At 36.4% G+C, this 19,559-nt stretch overlaps 1 protein-coding gene across 13 annotated transcripts in view; it reads right to left on the bottom strand.

The window, feature by feature from the left end:
• Positions 1 to 19,559, bottom strand: part of MEF2A (myocyte enhancer factor 2A) — a 138,837-nt gene that overhangs the window by 20,880 nt on the left and 98,398 nt on the right. For all 13 annotated transcript variants that reach the window (XM_017518635.2, XM_037735042.1, XM_037735024.1 and 10 more), the window contains 2 exons: positions 18,744 to 18,803; positions 5,213 to 5,400 (listed from right to left, as the gene is read on the bottom strand). In XM_017518635.2, the coding sequence (XP_017374124.1) occupies positions 5,213 to 5,400; positions 18,744 to 18,803 (248 nt within the window). The remainder of the gene's footprint in view (positions 1 to 5,212; positions 5,401 to 18,743; positions 18,804 to 19,559) is intronic.

Here is a 19,559-nt window from a genome sequence, read left to right as displayed (position 1 = left end):
AGAGTTTTGCTCTTGTTGCCCAGGCTGGAGTGCAATGGCATTATTTCAGCTCATTGCAACCTCTGCCTCCTGGGTGAAGCAATTCTCCTGCCTCAGCCTCCCGAGCAGCTGGAATTTACAGGCACCTGTCACCACGCCTGGCTAATTTTGTATTTTTAGTAGAGACGAGGTTTCTTCATGTTGGTCAGGCTGGTCTGGAACTCCTGACCTCAGGTGATCTGCCCACCTCAGCCTTCCAAAGTGCTGGGATGATAAGCGTGAGCTACCTCATTGCTTTTTAAGAAAAACACACAAATCTGACAATCTTTTAACTGACTGTGTTCTCACCACATTCAATGTGATTACTTACATGACTGGATTATAAGTTACCATTATCTTGCTTTTTGTTTGCCTTCTTTTCTCCCATTTCTTGGGCTACTTAGAACATTTTTTATATTTCTATTTTATCTCTTCTATTGACTTATTTATACCTCTTTTAAAGTTTTCTTCTATAGTTACACTAGGGTTTACAATATATATACATCTTTAGTTACTTAGATTTCAACTTTAAATAATATTTACATCATGTGTAGAGGCAATTTCTCCCTCCCACCTTTTGTTGTCATATATTTTACCTTTACAGGTGCTAGAGAAACAAAATATACTGTTACTATTTTTGCCTTATATAGTCAGATACCTTTTGGAGCAATTAAAAAGAGGGAAAGCACTCGGATCTTGGTTCCTTTATTCTCTATAAAAATAATGTTCCTTGGAGAAATGCCTGATTCCAGGACTGGGACAGAAAATATACAAGATGAGCCTAGAGCATATTATAGTGCCAGAAAATAAAAAAGTACCCACTCCCCCTGAAAAAAACCCACAAAAATAAGGTTATATCAAAGGGACACAGGAATCAAGTGAATAGCCCTCAAAAGCTAAAGCTAGAACAAAGCAACAGAAAAAAGTGGTATTGCATTTCATTATAAAACAAAGTATTAAAATAAATGTCCATGAGTCCATATTGATATAAATGGCTGAATAAATGAGTGAAAACAGATAAATCTCCTGAGTAGAAGAATTCCAAATAACTTATGTAGATATCCTTCTCTTAAGAAAGTGAAGCCTTAACTCCCCACTCCTTAAAAGTGTGGGCTGCAAATGGTAATCTTCTACCCAAAGGCTATAGTATGAAAAAGCGGGAGAAAGAGTAACTTTACAGAAAAGAAACCTGTTAAACACCTGCTAAACATCAGTGAGGTGACCAAATTAACATCAGCAATAGTTACGTGAGGTGACCAAATTAACATCAGCAATAGTTACGTCGATACAGATTGGTTATCCCAAATCTGAAAATCTGAAATGCTCCAAAATGCAAAACCTCTTGAGCACCAACATGACATTCGAATGTAGTACTCAATAGATCATTTTGAATTTCAGACTTCTGGATTTGGGATGTTCTACTTATTAGTATAAGGCACATATTCCAAAACCTGAAAAAATCTGAAATCTGGAACAACTCTGGTCCTGGGTATTTCAGATAAGAGATACTAAATGTAGTAGGCACTCTTGATATAATGTGATGAAAATGGCATCTTAAATCTATTGCCTACCTCCCTCAAACCAACAACCACAATCTAAGCATGAGAAAAACATCAGACAAATCTTAACTAGGAGGCATTCTACAAAAATACCTGACTAGTACTCCTCAAAACTATCAAGGTTGTTAAAGCAAGGGGTCTTAGAAACTCTCATAGTCAAGAGGCAGCTAAAGAGACATGATTACTAAATGTAATGTGGTACCCTGGATTAGATCCTAGAATAGAAAAAGACACAAGGTTAAAAATAAGTAAATTTGAATAAAGTGTGAACTACAGTTAATAATAACATATCAGTACTGGTTCAAGGGTTGTGACAAATATACTAATGTTAATAATAGAAAAAATTATGTGTGGGGTATATAAAAACTTTCTGTATGATCTTTGCAATCTTTCTATAAACCTAAAATTGTTCTAAAAATAAAAGGTTTATAAAACGTAGGAAAAAACAAACTTAATTATTTTATCTTCATTCGTTGCATTTCCACAGTTCATTTCTTTGGGTAGATGCAAATTTTTGCTGACATCACAGTCCACCTGGTGAAGGGCCTCCTTTAACATTTCTCGTAGAGTAGGTCTGCGGGCATAAATTCCCATAACTTTTGTTTGAGGAAGTCTTCACTTCTCCAAGGTATTTTTGGTGGGTAGAGAATTTTGGGGTGAGAAGAATTTTTTTTAAAATTCAGCACATTAAATAATGTTACTACTCCATTTTTCTTGCTTGCATAGTTTGTGAAGAAAAAAGTATGGTACTAATTCTTATCTTTGTTTTGCTGTATACAATGTATCTCTTCTCTGGCTAAGATTTTTCTCTTGATTTGCTTTTAGCAGTCTGAGAGTGAGTGAGAGTGTGGGTGCACGTGCATCTGTATGCAGGTGTGCGTGTGCCTTGGTAGTAGTATTTATCCTATTTGGTATTGGTTATTATTTAAAATATTATTCCTCTTATGTGATACCATTTGATAAAGGCCCATAGCTGTTGGATACTTCATTCTGTTTTTTTTTTATTTTGTCTTGTTTTCATTCTTTCTCTTTGTATTTCAGCATGGGTAATTCCTACTAAAAGACCTATAGGTTTTTCCCTCCTGCTAAGCTATTAGTGAAAGACCCGAGTTAATTTCATTAGAAGCTGAACTGGGTTTGAGCCTTACTGTTGCTCTAGTTGCCATCAGGGCACCTACTACAAGCTTCACATCCCTATGGAGGTGGGGATTTGCATGCCAGGTTTTCCCGAAGTGACTGCTCCACTCTGTTTTAAGTCATCCCCTCTCGTTGTGCCTCAGGCTGTGGCCTTCTCAGTCATCCTGCCACTCTCCTGGCATTGCTCCTTACCGAGCATGTCTTCCTATTCCTCTACCAGGCTGAGATATTTTGCCTCTTTGATTAAACAGGATTTAAACAGTGCCCTAAGAGTGATAATGTTTGTCGTTCATATCCTCACAGATTAAAGCTTTTGTTCCACATTAGTGAAAGAAGACAAAAAAGATACTGTAGTGGCTACTCTTCCCTTCTCCCAGTTCTATACCACAGCAAGACCTCTTCAGGAGCTTCTGAGCACTCCATGGAATTCATGGTGAAAAAAAGTCTACAAGGGAACACAGACTCACCCTGTGTTATACTGTGGCCCCAGGAGTTTCACACAGTTCTGTCAGTGTACACCTGGCCTCCAGCAATTCACCAATCACCCTAGCTTAATTAACTCTTACTATCTGTGTCTTGCCTAGTGCTCAAATGTCATCTCTCCCCACAGTACCTCTGACTCCGTAGCATCTGGGCCAGTTGGTTGCCCTGAAATCCCAGCACTATAATGGGTTCAAGGAAAACTATGAACTTTCTGTATATCCAAGTTTGTTTTAATTGCAAGGCTGGGAGTGACCGTTTACAGATTTCTGTATCACCAAATAAAAAAGTACTTGTTATTTGACCTGGACTATAAGACTTAAAGAGATTTGATCCTAGCTCGATTTTGTACTACCTTGAACAAGTAATAACCATTAACTCAATTTCCTCATCTTTACCTTGCAATGATCACATTGAAAATTAAATGAGACAATAAACAGAGGAAGGTGTTTTGGAATCTATAAAGCATTATACAAATGTGGAATTATCATCTAAGCCTGGCAGCATCACTTTCACTTAGCAAAACGTCAAATGGTGAGTTTAGCAACTGCACAGCAGAGACAACGCCTGGCATATCATTTAGTGTGCTAACAGTCACACAGTTGCTAAACTAAGAAGTTTTAAAACTTGATTACATATTCTAGTTTTTTTCTACAAGAGGCTAAGGAGGATAAACATATTGTCCTGTTCTTTATAAATAGAGTTAACATTCAAAAACAAATGAGACCAGAACCCTAAAGCCACCATCAAGCAGTGGAAGGGAGGATACATGCATTCTTTATACAGTTAAATAGAAAGGTTGTTAGAGAAGGAATAAACAAAGAAAATTAATTGGAGAATAACTCACTCAAGTTTGTGTGCATTCTTCCCTATCCTACAATAGTTCTATGGTATTTAGATTTTTCTTTTTTTGAGACAGAGTCTTGCTCTGTCACCCGGGCTGGAGTACAGTGGTGCAATCTTGGCTGACTGCAACCTCTGCCTCCTGGGTTCAAGTGATTCTCCTGCCTCAGGCTCCTGAGTAGCTGGGATTACAGGAGCCCACTACCAAGCCTGGCTAATTTTTGTATTTTTAGTAGAGACAAGGTTTCACCATGTTGGCTAGGTTGAACTCCAAACCTCAGGTGATCTGCCCACCCCAGCATCACAAAGTGCTGGGATTACAGGCGTGAGCCACTGTACCCTACCTGGTATGTAGAATTTTCTAACAAAGATTTAGTGCTTCTCTCATAGAAAAGCATGTGTAATTGATTAATGAAAGTATACAAAGTACAGATAATAACTCATGTTTAATGCTTCTAGCCTGGTAAAATCAAAATTAAACATAATAATATCTCTGTATTTTACTTTTTAAAAATTGACTCAAAATGTGTTACATATTAATGGGATATATGTGAGTATTTGTTACATTCACAGAGTGGGTAATGATGAAGGTCAGGGTTTTCGGGGTATCTATTACCTTGAGTATTTATCCTATGTGTTCGGTACATTTCAAGTCCTCTCTTTTAGCAACTTTGAAATATACTCCATCTGCAATGTTGCTAACTATAGTTACCCTTCTCTCCTATCAAAAACAGGGGTATATTTGTTCTATCTAAGTGTATATTTTCACCCATGAATCAACCTCTCTTTATCCCCTCTCCCACCCACACACCCTTCCCAGGCTCTGCTATCATTCTATTCTCTATCTCCACAAGATCAATTTTTTTTAGCTTCTACATATAAGTGAGAACATGCAGTATCTATCTTTCTGTGCCGGGCTTATTTCACTTAACACAATAACCTCCAGTTCCACACATGTTCATATTTAGCTTTAATTTTAAATAACTGCTAAGCAAATTTCCATAATCTGATTTTTGTATCTGAAATAGACTTGTCTCTTCAAATGCTAATTTTGAATGGAAATATTCATTAGGAGTAGATGTAGATTCTACAGTGGCACAGAAAATTCCAAAGGAAGCTAGACTATGTATAAAACACGTGTTTTAAAAATGAGGTTGAAGAAAGGTTCAACTTACTAGTGGAGGCATCATGCCCTTGCTTGAAGGGGGGATGACAACTCGAAGATCTGGTTTTCTACTGTTCATTCCAAGATTACCACCACCTGGTGGAGGGGGAGACTTTGTAGGCATGACTTTGCCTAAACTATTTGCACCAGTAGCGCCAATCAAATTTGGAGAAGCTCTTGAGTTTACAAATCCATTTCCTGGGGGGAAAAATACCATTCAATAATGTGAGAAGAGTTATTAAAATACTTTAGAACAAACAAATCAAGTTTTCCCCAGTCCAAGTTGCAAATACATTTTACAATAAAACTCATTACAGGGCCTGTCGGGGGTGGGGGGCTTGGGGGGGGATAGCATTAGGAGAAGTACCTAATGTGGATGACAGGGTGATGGACGCAGCAAACCACCCTGGCATGTGTATACTTATATAACAAACTTGCACATTCTGCACATGTACCCTAGAACTTAAAGTATAAAATTACAAAAAACCAACCTCATTAAAAAGTGGACAAAGGACATTAACACTTTTTCAAAGACACACATCATCCGAAATGCTTGGGACCAGAAGTGTTTCTGATTTTGGAATACTTGTATTACATACTTATGGGCTGAGCATCCCTAAATGTAAAAATCCAAAATCCTCCAATGAACACTCTTGAGAGTCACCTCAGTGCTCAAAATGTTTCAGATTTTAGAGCATTTTTTATTTGGGATACTCAACCTGTGGTAACTAATGAAGTATCTTTGGATACTTTAAAAATAAGCACAGAAAGACAAGCAAAGTCTGAGATACATATAAAGCTTAAGACTAATGATACTTGTTTTCCAGCATTACTACTTGGACTTACTGAGAGAGATTTAAAACACAGTACATTTCTGGCCAGGTGTGGTGGCTCATGCCTGTAATCCCAGCACTTTGAGAGGCCAAGGTGGGTGAATCACTTCAGGTCAGGTGTTTGAGACCAGCTTGGCCAACATGTTGAAACCTCGTCCCTACTAATAATATAAAAATTAGCCGGGTGTGGTGACGTGCAGCTGTGATCCCAGCTACTCGGGAGGCTGAGGCAGGAGAATCACTTGAACCAGGGAGGCAAAGGTTACAGTGAACCAAGATCGTGTCACTGCACTAGACTTGGTGACAGAGTAAAACTGTGTCTCAAAGAAACAAACAAACAAAAGACCACATTTCCAACAGGTCATCTCAAACAGGGGACTAAAATTATAGCGGTATTGTAGAAAATGACTGAGACCAGCCTAATCATTCACTCTTGTGATAGCAAAGGTGCTGCTACTACTAAGTTCTGAGAAGTGAACCAGGTATCAGAGCAGCTTCTTAACTGCAGCGTTTCAGCACTCATTTCTAATGCCTCATTCTCACCAAGTACTTCTTCCTTACAGCTCTACTTCTACTGGTTGTGTTTCTTCAGCTTCATTAAGGTCCTTATTAAATACTTCTGATTTATCTCACTTTAATCATCTTATTCCTATTTTTAAACTTTCTCTAGCAGAACCTTTCATCTCTCTTGAATGAAATGAGGAAAAAGGCACATTGTGATGTATGCTCTGTGTATATATTTCTTTCGGGTACCAGATGAGGTATAAAATAAATATGAAAACATCCTGTTTTCATGAATACTGTAGTCAGTCATTCTACACCTTCCCATGTGTAGAAACCATGTGGACTGGGTGGAGCTGACTCTACTGCAACCCTCCCTCCAACCCACATTCCAGCCTGGGTGATAGAATTAACCCAATCAAACAAAGACAAAGAAAAAAGAATCAAAAAACAATAAGAAACAAAGCCTCCAAGAAATTTGGGATTATGCTAAACAGCCAAACCTAAGAATAACTGGTGTTCTTGAGGAAGAAGAGAAACCTAAAAGTCTGGAAAAACATATTTAAGAAAACAATTGAGGAAAACTTCCCTGGCCTCACTAGAGATATAAAAATCCAAATACAAAAAGCTTAAGACCTGGGAAATTCATTGCAAAAATATCATCACCCAGGCATATAGTCATCAGGTTATCTAAAGTGAAGACAAAGGGAAGAATCTTAAGAGCTGTGAGGCAAAAGCATCAGGTAACCAACAAAGGAAAACTTATTAGATCAACAACAGATTTCCCTCCAGAAACCTACAGGCCAGAAGGGATTGGGGTTCTATCTTTAGCCTCCTCAAATAAAATAATTGCCGGCCAAGAGTTTTGTACCCAGCAAAACTGTTAAGATTCATGAATGAAGAAGAGAGAATGTCTTTTTCAGACAAACAAATGCTGAGATAATTTGCCACAACCAAGCCAGTACTACCAAGAAACCCTAAAAGAAGTTCTAAATCTTTAAACAAAACCTCAACATATGCCAAAATAGAACCTCCTTAAAGCATAAATCAGGCCCCATAAAACAATAACACAATGAATAAAATAGTACTTACATCTCAATATTAACGTCCAATATAAACGGCCTAAATGTTCCACTTAAAAGATACAGAATGGCAGAATGGTTAAAAATCCACCAACCAAGTATCGGCTGTCTTCAAGACACTCAAGTAACAAATAAGGACTCACATAAACTTAAAGTAAAGGGGCGAGAAAAGATACTAGAGAATCTAGAGGAGATGGATAAATTCCTGGAAACATACAACTTGCCTACACTAAATGAGGAAGAAACGAAAACTCTGCATGGACCAATAACATGTAGCAAGACTGAAACAATAATTTTAAAAACTGCAAACAAAAAAAAGTCTAGGACCAGATGAATTCAGAGCTGAATTCCATCAGGCATTCAAAGAAGAACTGGTACCAATCTTACTAAAACTATTCCAAAAGATAGAGAAAGAGATAATCTTCCCTAAATCATTCTATGAAGCCAGTATAACCCTAACATCAAAACTAGGAAAGGATATAACAAAATAAAAATAAACTAAAAACAAACCAACATCCCGTGATCAAGAATACACCATCAAGTGGGTTTCATACTAGGGATACAGGGAGGGTTTAACATACACAAGTCAATAAGCAAAACTGGCATAGAACGGACATTTCTCAAAATAATAAAAACCATCTATGACATCTTTACTGGATTCAGTAAAGTTTCAGGACACAAAATCAATGCATACAAATCAGCCGCACTGCTATACACCGGCAATGATCAAGCTGAGAATCAAATCAAGAATTCAACCCCTTTTGCAACAGCTGCAAAAAAAAAAAAAAATAATAAAACACTTAGGATTATATCTAACCAAGAAGGTGAAAGATTTCAACAAGGAAAACTATGAACCATTGCTGAAAGAAATCACAGATGACACATACAAATGGAAACACACCTCATGCTCAAGGATGGGTAGAATCAATATTGTGAAAATGACTATAATGCCAAAAGCAATCTACAAATTCAACACAACTCTCAACAAAATACCTCCATCATTCTTCACAGAACTAAGGGGAAAAATCCTAAAATTCATAAGGAACCAAAAAAGTCTGCACAGCCAAAGCAAGACTAAGCAAAAAGAACAAATCTGGAGACATCACATTATTTCATTTCAAACTAGGCTATAGTTACCAGAAAAGCATGGTACTGGTATAAATATAGGCACACACCAATGGAACAGAATAGAGAACTCAGAAGTAAAGCCAAATACTTACAGCCAACTAATCTTCAACAAAGCAAACAAAAACAAAGTGGGAAAAAGACACCCTATTCAACAAATGGTGCTGGCATAATAGGCAAGCCACATGTAGAAGAATGAAACTGGATTCTCATCTCTCACACAAAAACCAATTCAAGACGGACCAAAGACTTAAATCTAAGACCTGAAACCACAAGAATTCTAGAAGATAACATCAGAAAAACTCTTCTAGACATTGGCTTAGACAAAGGGTTCATGACTAGAAACCCAAAAGCAAATATGACAAAGACAAAAATAGATGGGACTAAACTAATTAAACTAAAAAGCTTTCACACAGCAAAAGAAATAATCAGCAAACAGACAGCACAGAGAGTGTGAGAAAATCTTCATAAACTATGCATCTGACAAAGGACTAATATCCAGAATCTACAAGGAACTCAAACAAATCAGCAAGAAAAAAACAAATAATCCCATCAAAAAGTGGGAAAAGGACATAAATAGATAATTCTCAAAAGGAGATATATGAACGGCCAACAAACGTATGAAAAAATGTTCAACATCACTAATAATCAATGAAATGCAAATAAAAATCACAATGAGATACCACCTTACTCCTCCAAGAATGGCCAATATTTAACAAATCGAAAAATAATAGATGTTGGCATGAATATGGTGAAAAGGGAACACTTAGACACTGCTGGTGGGAATGTAAACTAGTATAACCACTAAAGAAAATAATATGGAGATTCCTTAAAGAACCAAAAGTAGATTCCTTAAAGAACTAAAAGATCAAACTACAGTTTGATCTAGCAATCTCACTACTGGCTGTCTACCTAGAGGAAAAGAAATCATTATATGAAAAAGACACTTGTGCATATATGTTGCACACATGTATGTGTTGCAGCACATTTTGCAACTGTGTACATATGGAACCAGTCTAAATGTCCATCAACCAACAAGTGGATAAAGAAAATGTGGTATATAGATATATACTATGGAAAACTACACAGCCATAAAAAGGTTAAAAATAATGGCATTCATAGCAATCCAGATGGAGTTGGAGACCATTATTCTAAGAGAAGTAACTCAGGAATAGAAAACTAAACATCGTATGCTTTCACTTAGAAGTGGGAGCTAAGCTATTAAGATCCAAAGGCATAAGAATGATACAATGGACTTTGGGGACTCAAGGAGGAAGGGTGGGGGGGGGGTGAGGCATAAAAGACTACACATTGGGTACAGTATACACTGCTCAGGTGAACTCCGAAATCACCGCTAAATAACTTTTTTCCATGCAACAAAACACTACTTGTTCCGCCAAAACTATTGAAGTAAAAAAGTTAAAAAATAAAATAAAATAAAAAGGTTAGGGTGTGGTAGCTCAAACCTGTAATCCTAGCACTTTGGGAGATGGAGGCGGCCAGATCACCTGAGGTCAAGAGTTGGAGACTAGCCCGGCCAACATGGCAAAACGCCAACTCCACTAAAAAAAAAAAAAAAAAAAAAAAAAAAAAATGCAAACTAGCTGGGCGTGGTGGTGCATGCCTATAATCCCAGCTATTTGGGAAGCTGAGGCATGAGAATTGCCTGAGCCATGGAGGCTGCAGTGAGCCAAGATCGCACCACTGTATCCAGCGTGGGCTACAGAGTAAGATCCTGTCTTCAACAAACAAACAAAAGAATTTTTGAGTTCCAGATAATTAGTGTGTTTTTTTCTTCCTTGGCCTCACCCAATTCCTCGTTTCCTCCAAAATGTTTACCAAGTGACCCAACTCAGTTTTCATTCGTATGTATGATTTAATTTTGCTGTGGGGGCTGGTATTCAGTTAACCTCATGAGGTTATTTCCTGCATTCTGCTTTCATTATCTTGAAGGGGTATGTATTAAATCCTTTCCACACCCCATAGAGTGATTTCCTGCATCCTGTTAAAGCTTCAGAAAGCAGTGCAGATTTAAAAAACAACCACTTCACCAGGCCAGCCCCTGTGGAGTAGAGATCATCGATGAGTTGGACAGAGGTAACTGCTAAACCAGACATCTGAAGGATTCCAAATGTTTATTAAATAATTTTATTCAAAAATAGGAAGGTTGAATAGAAACTTCATTTTGCATAACAGTATGAAAATGTTAGATTAGTAATGTTTCTTTTAATATACAATGGCATGAATATGTGTTCTGAATCTGATTTTAGAAGACTCTTATTTACTTGATTTATACTCAAACCTGAAGGAGAAAGTAGAATTTCCTCTCAAAGACATAAAATGATATAAATATATAATTCAGAGCCATGCATCATCAAGAAGTACAAATACTATTTTCCCATGTGCAGTCCATGGTGCTTTTTTAGATATGACACGATGGTAACTCATGAGAATCAAATTTCATTGAGTAAGAGGGGATTTAAAAGCACAGTATTTCTTGGTGTAAAGTCAGGAGTCAGTACTGTAGTAGATAATGATTAGAGGATGATGTAAGTGTTTGGCAACTCGCCAGGCTGAAGCTAAGATTATCTCCTATGCACAAATTATTTTGTAGATTACAGTGAAATATGCCCTAATATCTACGTTCTTACCTCCAGCTCAATTTTTATTACAAAAATGAAGATATTTTTGAGATAGACTTTTGAGGTAAATACTTTCGTATATAACTTATCTGGCCACAGTATACAAATCTAGGAAATACAGTATCTACCCTAAATGAATAAATTCAATTTAATGTGATTGTTGTTACAACGTGTTTCCAGTTTTCACGGTAATTTACTATCCTAACACAAATGTGAAAAAAAAATGCTCTTGAGCAAACTGCATACCTATGCCTTCAGAAACTTAACAGAACTGATCTCAATTACAGTCCTACAGCTGAGACAGGTCATTCAATTCCATCAGTCTGGCTCATATTTCAAAATATAAATCACATCAGCTGAAATAATGCATTCAAGTGGCTGGCAAGTACTCTGCGTCCTTAGATACTACTCTTCTAGGGTTAAACTGTAGACAATGATGTCATTAATGTTTTACTATGAATTCATTTCAGAAGTCCAACTGACATGCAGACTTCAAAGGATTCTGAAAAACTCATCCAAAGCAAATAAAATTTGACATTCAGCTGATCAATAAACAAAAATACACTTTAAAAGTTATAAAATTATGTTATTTGTACAAAGACCTGCTTGAGGTTTCTGAAAGTAGAAAAGATCACAGGGCTGGTTCGAAGGCAGTGAATTATCTCAACTAATCAAACTCCTTGCTCTACTCTTTCCCCTCTTCTCACTATTGCACTTGACTACTCTAAAATAAAATAAAATAATAAATAAATAAATAAACAAGAGCACAGGTTTTGAAATAATTGACGATATATGAACTTGATTCAGTGAAATTTCCTGTAAGATGGACAGCATGGGTCCTGTCCGATAGAAACTTATAGCAAAAACAGGCAATGCTCATGGAGTCTGCTTTTCTTTGTGAATACTGTATTCCCTCTCTTTAGCCCATGTGCCTACCCCCAAAAGGCAACATTTCTCCTTCGCTTTCAGAAACTTCATGCATCTTCAGGAAGCTTGATGGCTGAGGCACATTCAACTTCAACTATCACCCTCCATGTGAAGGACTGAAATCTGGGTTTCTGCATTGTCTTTCCTAATTTCCAATCATATTCAATAATCTGGTGGCCACTTTCACCCAGATATGCTGTCATCTATGTCATCTCAACTCAACTTGTTCTATACACTTCTACTACTGCTGTCTTCCACCACTCCAACCCCACCTTCAGAGCAATCAAGCTTTCTTTACATCTTTCACCTCTTCCATCTCTTCTTTTTAACTGCCAATGCCCCTGCGACAATGCAAACCCTTATTTTACCTTCATTCAACCCCAAATAATTCCAAGAGCGCCTAGAGCCTTTTTATGTTTAGTACCATATATGCTTTTTCTCTTTCTCAACATGTTATGAAAAAGTGAAGTTGCTGGATATTTAAGACTTTATTTTATGCTCGATATTTAAAAGTGTGCCCAAAGTAAAAGGTTCCCAAAGTCATTTGAACTACAGTATAAACTCAGTATTAAACTCTCAGTAGAGAAAAATAGTAAATCATAATCAAATAAGCAAATTATTACTATGAAAGATTTATACCAATTACAATATGTACAAAACAGCCAAGTTTTACTTGCAGATGACAGATGGAAAACAAGTTATAAAGTAAAAAATAAAATGTTCTAACTTACTACAATAAAGATGTTATGACTGTAGAGGTAACCATATCAATACAACATCACAAAAACTAGAAAAAGAGACTGAAAAACACTTGTATAGTCCCACCATCTTAACTATTATAATCTCTTTGGATTTTCCCCTTTTTGTTTTCCATGCTCATATTTTTTGCTCATTTTTAAATCACAACTAAAAAGATATTCAGTTGAAATTTCATTTACTTCATTTTTATATAGCTGAACAAGTTGATTTCTTCAGATTATTTATTATTACAAATAAAGCTGCAATGAAGCTTTGCTTATTCTAACTTACCTCTTTAGGAGAGATTGTCAGAAATGGGATTAGTGGGCTTGGAGGTGTAAACATTTTTATGATGACTGAAATATCTTGCCAAAACCTTTTCAGAAAGACTGTTACTACTTTACAAAGCCACAAAAGCATGCATGAGATAATCAGGTTCACCATGCCTTTGTTAGCACTGAACATCACAATGAAAAGTGCTAATAGTTGCGAATTAGTAATAGTAGTATTTTTTTGTCATTTTAATTTGAATTTCATGATTACTACCAATGATGAACATCCTTTTCTGTTTTTAAAATACTAGTTAGGTTTCTTTTTCGAATTGTGTATTTTGGCGCAATTAAATGTCCATTGTTAAACATTCCCCTAACTATTGCTTGGATTTTTATCTTACTTTTTTTCTCTAGAGAGTGAGGAAGATGTATTAATATAATCTCACATAAGAAGACTGGGGGAAGAGACTCAGTTGTTCAGCAGCTCAACACTGACAGCCACCAGGCTTTTCACTGTATCATCCTTGGCATGTTGACCTGTCATCTTAAACTGACTTGTCTCATAATCTCAAGCTGGGTGCTGATTTCCAGCAGCCACATGCAGACAACAATGTCCAAAGACTCAAAGGCTACCTCTCTTATAGTTTGTGCACGAATGTGAGTGTGTCTATGAACTTCTTTCTTTCTGAATTTTGGAATACTTTAAACATAAAATGTACATTATTTTCTCTTCTAATTTAAAAAGTGCTTTCATACTTGTGGTTATAGTTCCTTTATTATTATATCTAGTATATTCTTATTTTCAAAATCGTTTTCTTGCTAATGTAACACATAAACAGAAAATGTACAAAACAAAAACGTATAGGTTAAGGATTTATCATAAAATGAAGATCCATGTAATCACCATTCAGATTAAGAATACTGCCAGAACCCCAAAAGTTTCCATAATTGGGCCCCCTAAAATATTGTCATAGTCCCACCTACCCAAAGTAACCACTACTATGAATTTTACAGTAATTTCTTGGTTTTTCTTTATGGCTTTACAATCTATCTACACAAGCATGCCTAACACTATAGTTTTTTTGGCCTGCTTTTCAAACTTGATATAGATAGAATCTTGAGTATGTATCTATCTTCTTTAATTAATAATGTTTGGTGAAATTCATCCATGTTGAGCACTGCTGAGGTTTCATTTTCACTGCAGTATAGTATTCTTTCATATGAATGTACTCTCTTATGTTTATCCACTCTACTGTTGATAGAAATCTGTAGTATTTCCAGATATTAACTTTACCACAATGTTGTGCACATTCTTTTACATATCTCTTGGTGCACAAATGCATTTCTCTACAGTGCATAAGGATGAGTGAAAATTCTGGATCACAGAATACACACATCAGCAGCTTAAGCAGATAATGCCAAATGGTTGCAACAACTTGTACTCCCAATACCAGTGTATGAGTTTGTGCTTCTTCATAGCTTTGTCAATACTTGGTATTATCTACTTCATTTTAGCAATTCTGGTGGGTGTGCAGTGTTCTCTCTTTGTGGCTTAATTTTGCATTTCCATGACTACTGAGACTGAGCATTTCCTCACATTTAGCAGACACAACTTTTGTGAAGTGCCTGTGTTCTCTTGCACATTTTCAAAAGTCGAGTTTTCTTTTTCTTATTGATTTGTAGATATTCTTTAAAAAAAAAAACCTCTAATTGATTATATATATACTATATATATTCTCCCATTCTGTCTTGCCTTTTTACTCTCCTTACAATGTTTCTGATGCACAAAGGTTCCAATTTTAACACAGGCAAATTAATCGATCTTTCCATTAGGCTTTCTTTGGTTTCTTATTTAAGAAGTCTGTCCCTTTCCTGAGTTTGTTCAGGGCTTTAAAAGTCTCAAGGTTGCCTCTTCTTTCAACAGTACATGGGCCTGAAGTATTCCAGCTTTAGGGATGCAGGCAGAAGATGCAATAAAAATTAAAACATGAACAAGGCAAATAAATTATGCATTTGAAAACGACAATACTGGTAAAAATGATATGGCTTAAAGGTAAAGCAAAACTGATCTGGAACTGACCTATCACAAGTTTCTAAACTGGAACTGATACAGTAAGTTATTACACATATACAGATAAAACACATTTAAGCCAGAATTTGCAATCCATGCAAATGCAGAATATACATTCTTCTCCAGTGCAAAACACAGACAAAAATTGAGCACATGCTGGCCCACAAAAAATTACCAGCAAATTTCAGAGAATTTAATCATGTAGCATTCTCTGGTAACAAAACAGTCTGGCTAGAAAATAATACCTAAAAGATAACTAGAAAATCCCCATGTATCTGAAATTAGGAAATATAATTCTAAGTAACTTGTAGGTTAAGGATATAATGGAAAATAGAAAATATTTTGAATTGAATATTAGTGAAAGCATTCAATTTTATTAGTCTTTTAAACAATCAGTATTTGTTTTCTTAATTCAATTTATGTCTATGTATCAATACTTGTATTTTTATGATGACTGAAGCATCTTGCCAAAATCTGTCCAGAAAGATTGTTACTAACTTACAATGCCACAGAAGCACATATGAGATCATCAGATTCACCATGCTTGAAATAGAAAATTTTTTATTTTCTATTTCAATGCTTGTATCTTCATAATTTGCTTCTACTGACTTTAGGTTTAATTTGCTGTCCTTTTCTGACTTTCTGAGAAGGAGGTTTAGCTCATCATCTCCCAGTCTTTTGTTCATAAAGGTTTAGATTTCTCATAAAGTAGAGCATTATCTGTATTCCACGTGGGTTTTGTAGGGCTTCCCAATTTGTGGCTTGTTTATATGTTGTTAGTTTTGGAAAATTCTCAGTGATTAACGCTTCAAATACTGCTTCTGCCCAATTTTCTCTGACTTTGCTTCCTGGGGCTCCAATTTAACATATGTCAGACCTTTTTATTCTATAATCTGGGTTTTCTTTTAAATTTTCCATCCTTTAGTGTCTCTAAAACTCTGGATAATTTTCTTCTATCTTATCTTTTAGTTTCTTAATTCTTCTATTTGTTTTGTCCAAGCTGTTATTAAGCCCATCTGTGAAGTTCTTAATATCACATGGTTTTATTCTAAAATATCTATTTTTTAAAAAATTTCAGTTCTCTGTTAAATTCCCAATCTTTTTTTTTAATTTAAATACCCTTGAACACAGTAAACACTGTTATATTAAAGTCAAAGTCTGTGCCTAATAGCTCCAAATTCTGGAGTTCCCAGAAGGCTGGTTCTATTGTTATTTATTTCTTCAAGTTTTCATTGGCTTTATTTGTGTGTGTCTAGTTAGTTCACCTTATGTGCCAAGTAGAAATAATAAGCTCTGAGATGTTTTATTTTATTCTTTTTTTTTTTTTTTTTTTTTNTTTTGAGACAGTTTCACTCTTGTTGCCCAGGCTGCAGTGCAGTGGCATGATCTTTGCTCACTGCAACCAACCTCTGCCTCCTGGGTTCAAGTGATTCTCTTGCCTTAGCCTCCTGAGTAGCTGGGATTATACGCACTCACCACCACTCCTGGCTAATTTTTGTATTTTTAATAGAGATGGGGTTTCACCATGTTGGCCAGGCTTATTTTATTCTTCCAGAGATTATCCGCCTTTCCAGGCATTCTGGGACCCCTAAATCTAATTTCTGATTGCCGCAATCTAATTTTAAGAAGCAGGATGATGCATATATAAGATGTCGCTACTAAAACTGTTTATCCCTGGTTTACTTTACTTCTAGAGTCCAGCCTTTTGGGGTGTCAACCCAATGTGAGAGAAGCATACTAGGCTCTTACAATTCTTGGTGGGCCCTGAACTTATTATTTTGTTGGGGGGGGGATAAAAAACATATGGGAAAAGGGACACGGAAAGAGTAAGTGGGCATGCAAACAACTGAAACAGGAGTTGAGAAAAAAGCCATAAATATTTGGAAATATACATGCAAGAGTAGCAGCCCTAGTGTTTAATTGGCACGACCTTTATGTATTTTCACACGTTTGTTTTCTGTTAAATAAAACTCCACAATAGTTCTTATCTGTTTAATTCCATTAAAAAACATTTAATACTGTGACAGATACAATTAGGCAATTATTCCTACTTTAAGTCACTAAATATTTTATAACTTGTCTTAATAATATCTTTATTGATGTTTATTTTTTCCTCATCATTTTTATTAAGTCATTCAACCATCTCCATAATTTTAAGGCAGATGCTCCTTACATTTTGCAGAGTGAATGGGTTGAATACATAGTTAGGAATTTAATCCTATAAGTGATTTGTTTTCAGATGTCTAAGGAACACACAGTATCCCAAGCAGGGAAGGAAATGACTGCCCTTGCTTTCAGATAACAGTGATGTTAACTGTAATTATCACAGATTAACAGACCAGTATGTCTTAAAGTGATGAAAATCCAAAGGGGTACAGTTACTTCTTTTAACTTCTTTGACATATACATCATGTTTTTGTAATGTTAAGATCATGCTGTATCTTTAGGAGCACTTCAGGCCTGGGCAGACATATTTATGACATGTGTTTAAACTGCTAGTCAGTCAGCACGGGAGGGGTCCTACAGTCAAATAACCTATTTGGCCACAACTATGACAATGTATGAATGTTCTACCTGTATCAAAGCAACTAACTGAGACAAATCTTTTTTTTCTCTCTCTCTTGTTTGGTAACTGAGTCTTGTTCTGTTACCCAGGATGGAGTGCAGTGGCATGATCTTGGCTTACTACAACCTCTGCCTCCTGGGTTCAAGCAATTCTCCTGTCTCCGCCTCCCAAGTGGCTGGGACTACAGGCGCACACTCCCACACCTGGCTTTTTTTTTTTTTTTTTTTTTTTTTTTTATTTTAGTAGAGACGGGTTTTCACCATGTTGCCCAGGCTGGTCATGAACTCCTGAGCTCAGGCTATCCACCCACCTCAGCCTCCCAAAGTGAACCACTGCGCCCAGCTGAGACAAATCTCTTAATTCTCTTTCTAATTGTAGAAGTAGACCCACTGTTTCTCTTCATTCTTCTATTCTCTCTGAAAACATTTCATGCTATTGTTAAGATAGAACAGTTTGGTAACAGTCTACTTTGGTAAGAAGAGAAGATACAGAAAGTTTCTCCTTAAGAAATTATCTTGATGTAAATGTTGCTTTAAGGCAATTTAGTCTTTAGAAAAGAACAATGTCTGTTATAGAGAAGGCACTCAATAAATACTTATGGAATAAATAACTGAAGGCCAAGATTTTTAAGGAATGAAACATGACTGTTGTAAGAAAATGTTAAGTATTAGTGAAACTACCCTTCAGAAGGAAACTTCACAGAAGGCTTTATTGCAGAAACAACAATCCTTTTATCTCAGATAGGAGAGATACCTACAAAATGAAACTATAGGAATTCACTTACCGACTGGGCTGCTTCCAGCTCCATTTGGCACTGTGAGGTCTGTAGTGCTCAACATTCCACCTAACAACATTACGGAGAAAAGAGAGAGGGCAGAGAATGAATATGAAATAGCTCTCTTTATCTGACTGAATGTTAACTGAATAGAGGTAATTCTCACTGTAATCCTGACCAGACACACACAAAAAAATGGGAGGCTGAGGCAGGTAGACACCTGAGGCTGGGAGTTTGAGACCAGCCTGACCAACATGGAGAAATCCCGTCTCTACTAAAAATACAAAATTGGCCAGGCATGGTGGCACATGCCTGTAATCCCACCTACTCGGGAGGCTGAGGCGCGGAATCCCTTGAACCTGGGAGGTGAAGGTTGCAGTTAGCCGGGACTGCCCCATTGCACTCCAGCCTGGGCAACAAGAGCAAAACTCCATCTCAAAAAACAAAAACAAAAAGAAAAACAAAAAACAAACTAGCCCAGTCTGAAGTTGTCATTAATATGTAATCTGATGTAGTTACATATCTCATATATGTGAGTTTACCTTTCAAGCTGGATGTCCACCTTCAATACCAAATAGTGGTATTGCATCATTACCAAAATAGTACATACTGATAAAAATGGCGGCAGTGTGTGGGGAGTGTGATTAAATCATTAAATTAAATCTAGGACTTAAAGAAGAGGAGACACTGCATTACACAGACTAATACAATAAATGCAATGTAAATTTCTGCTGAATTAATGAAGTAATTCAACCAGGAGGAAATGCAAAAAATACTCTAACTCCAATCAGGTAAGTCTATCGCCCATATTTCTAACATGAGTGG

This window comes from Cebus imitator, unplaced genomic scaffold (assembly GCF_001604975.1).
Source record: "Cebus imitator isolate Cc_AM_T3 unplaced genomic scaffold, Cebus_imitator-1.0 Scaffold19, whole genome shotgun sequence".
Classification (NCBI taxonomy): Eukaryota; Metazoa; Chordata; class Mammalia; order Primates; family Cebidae; genus Cebus; species Cebus imitator.
The sequence above is the reverse complement of the archived record's forward strand: the minus strand, read 5'-3'. Positions and strand labels throughout refer to the sequence as shown.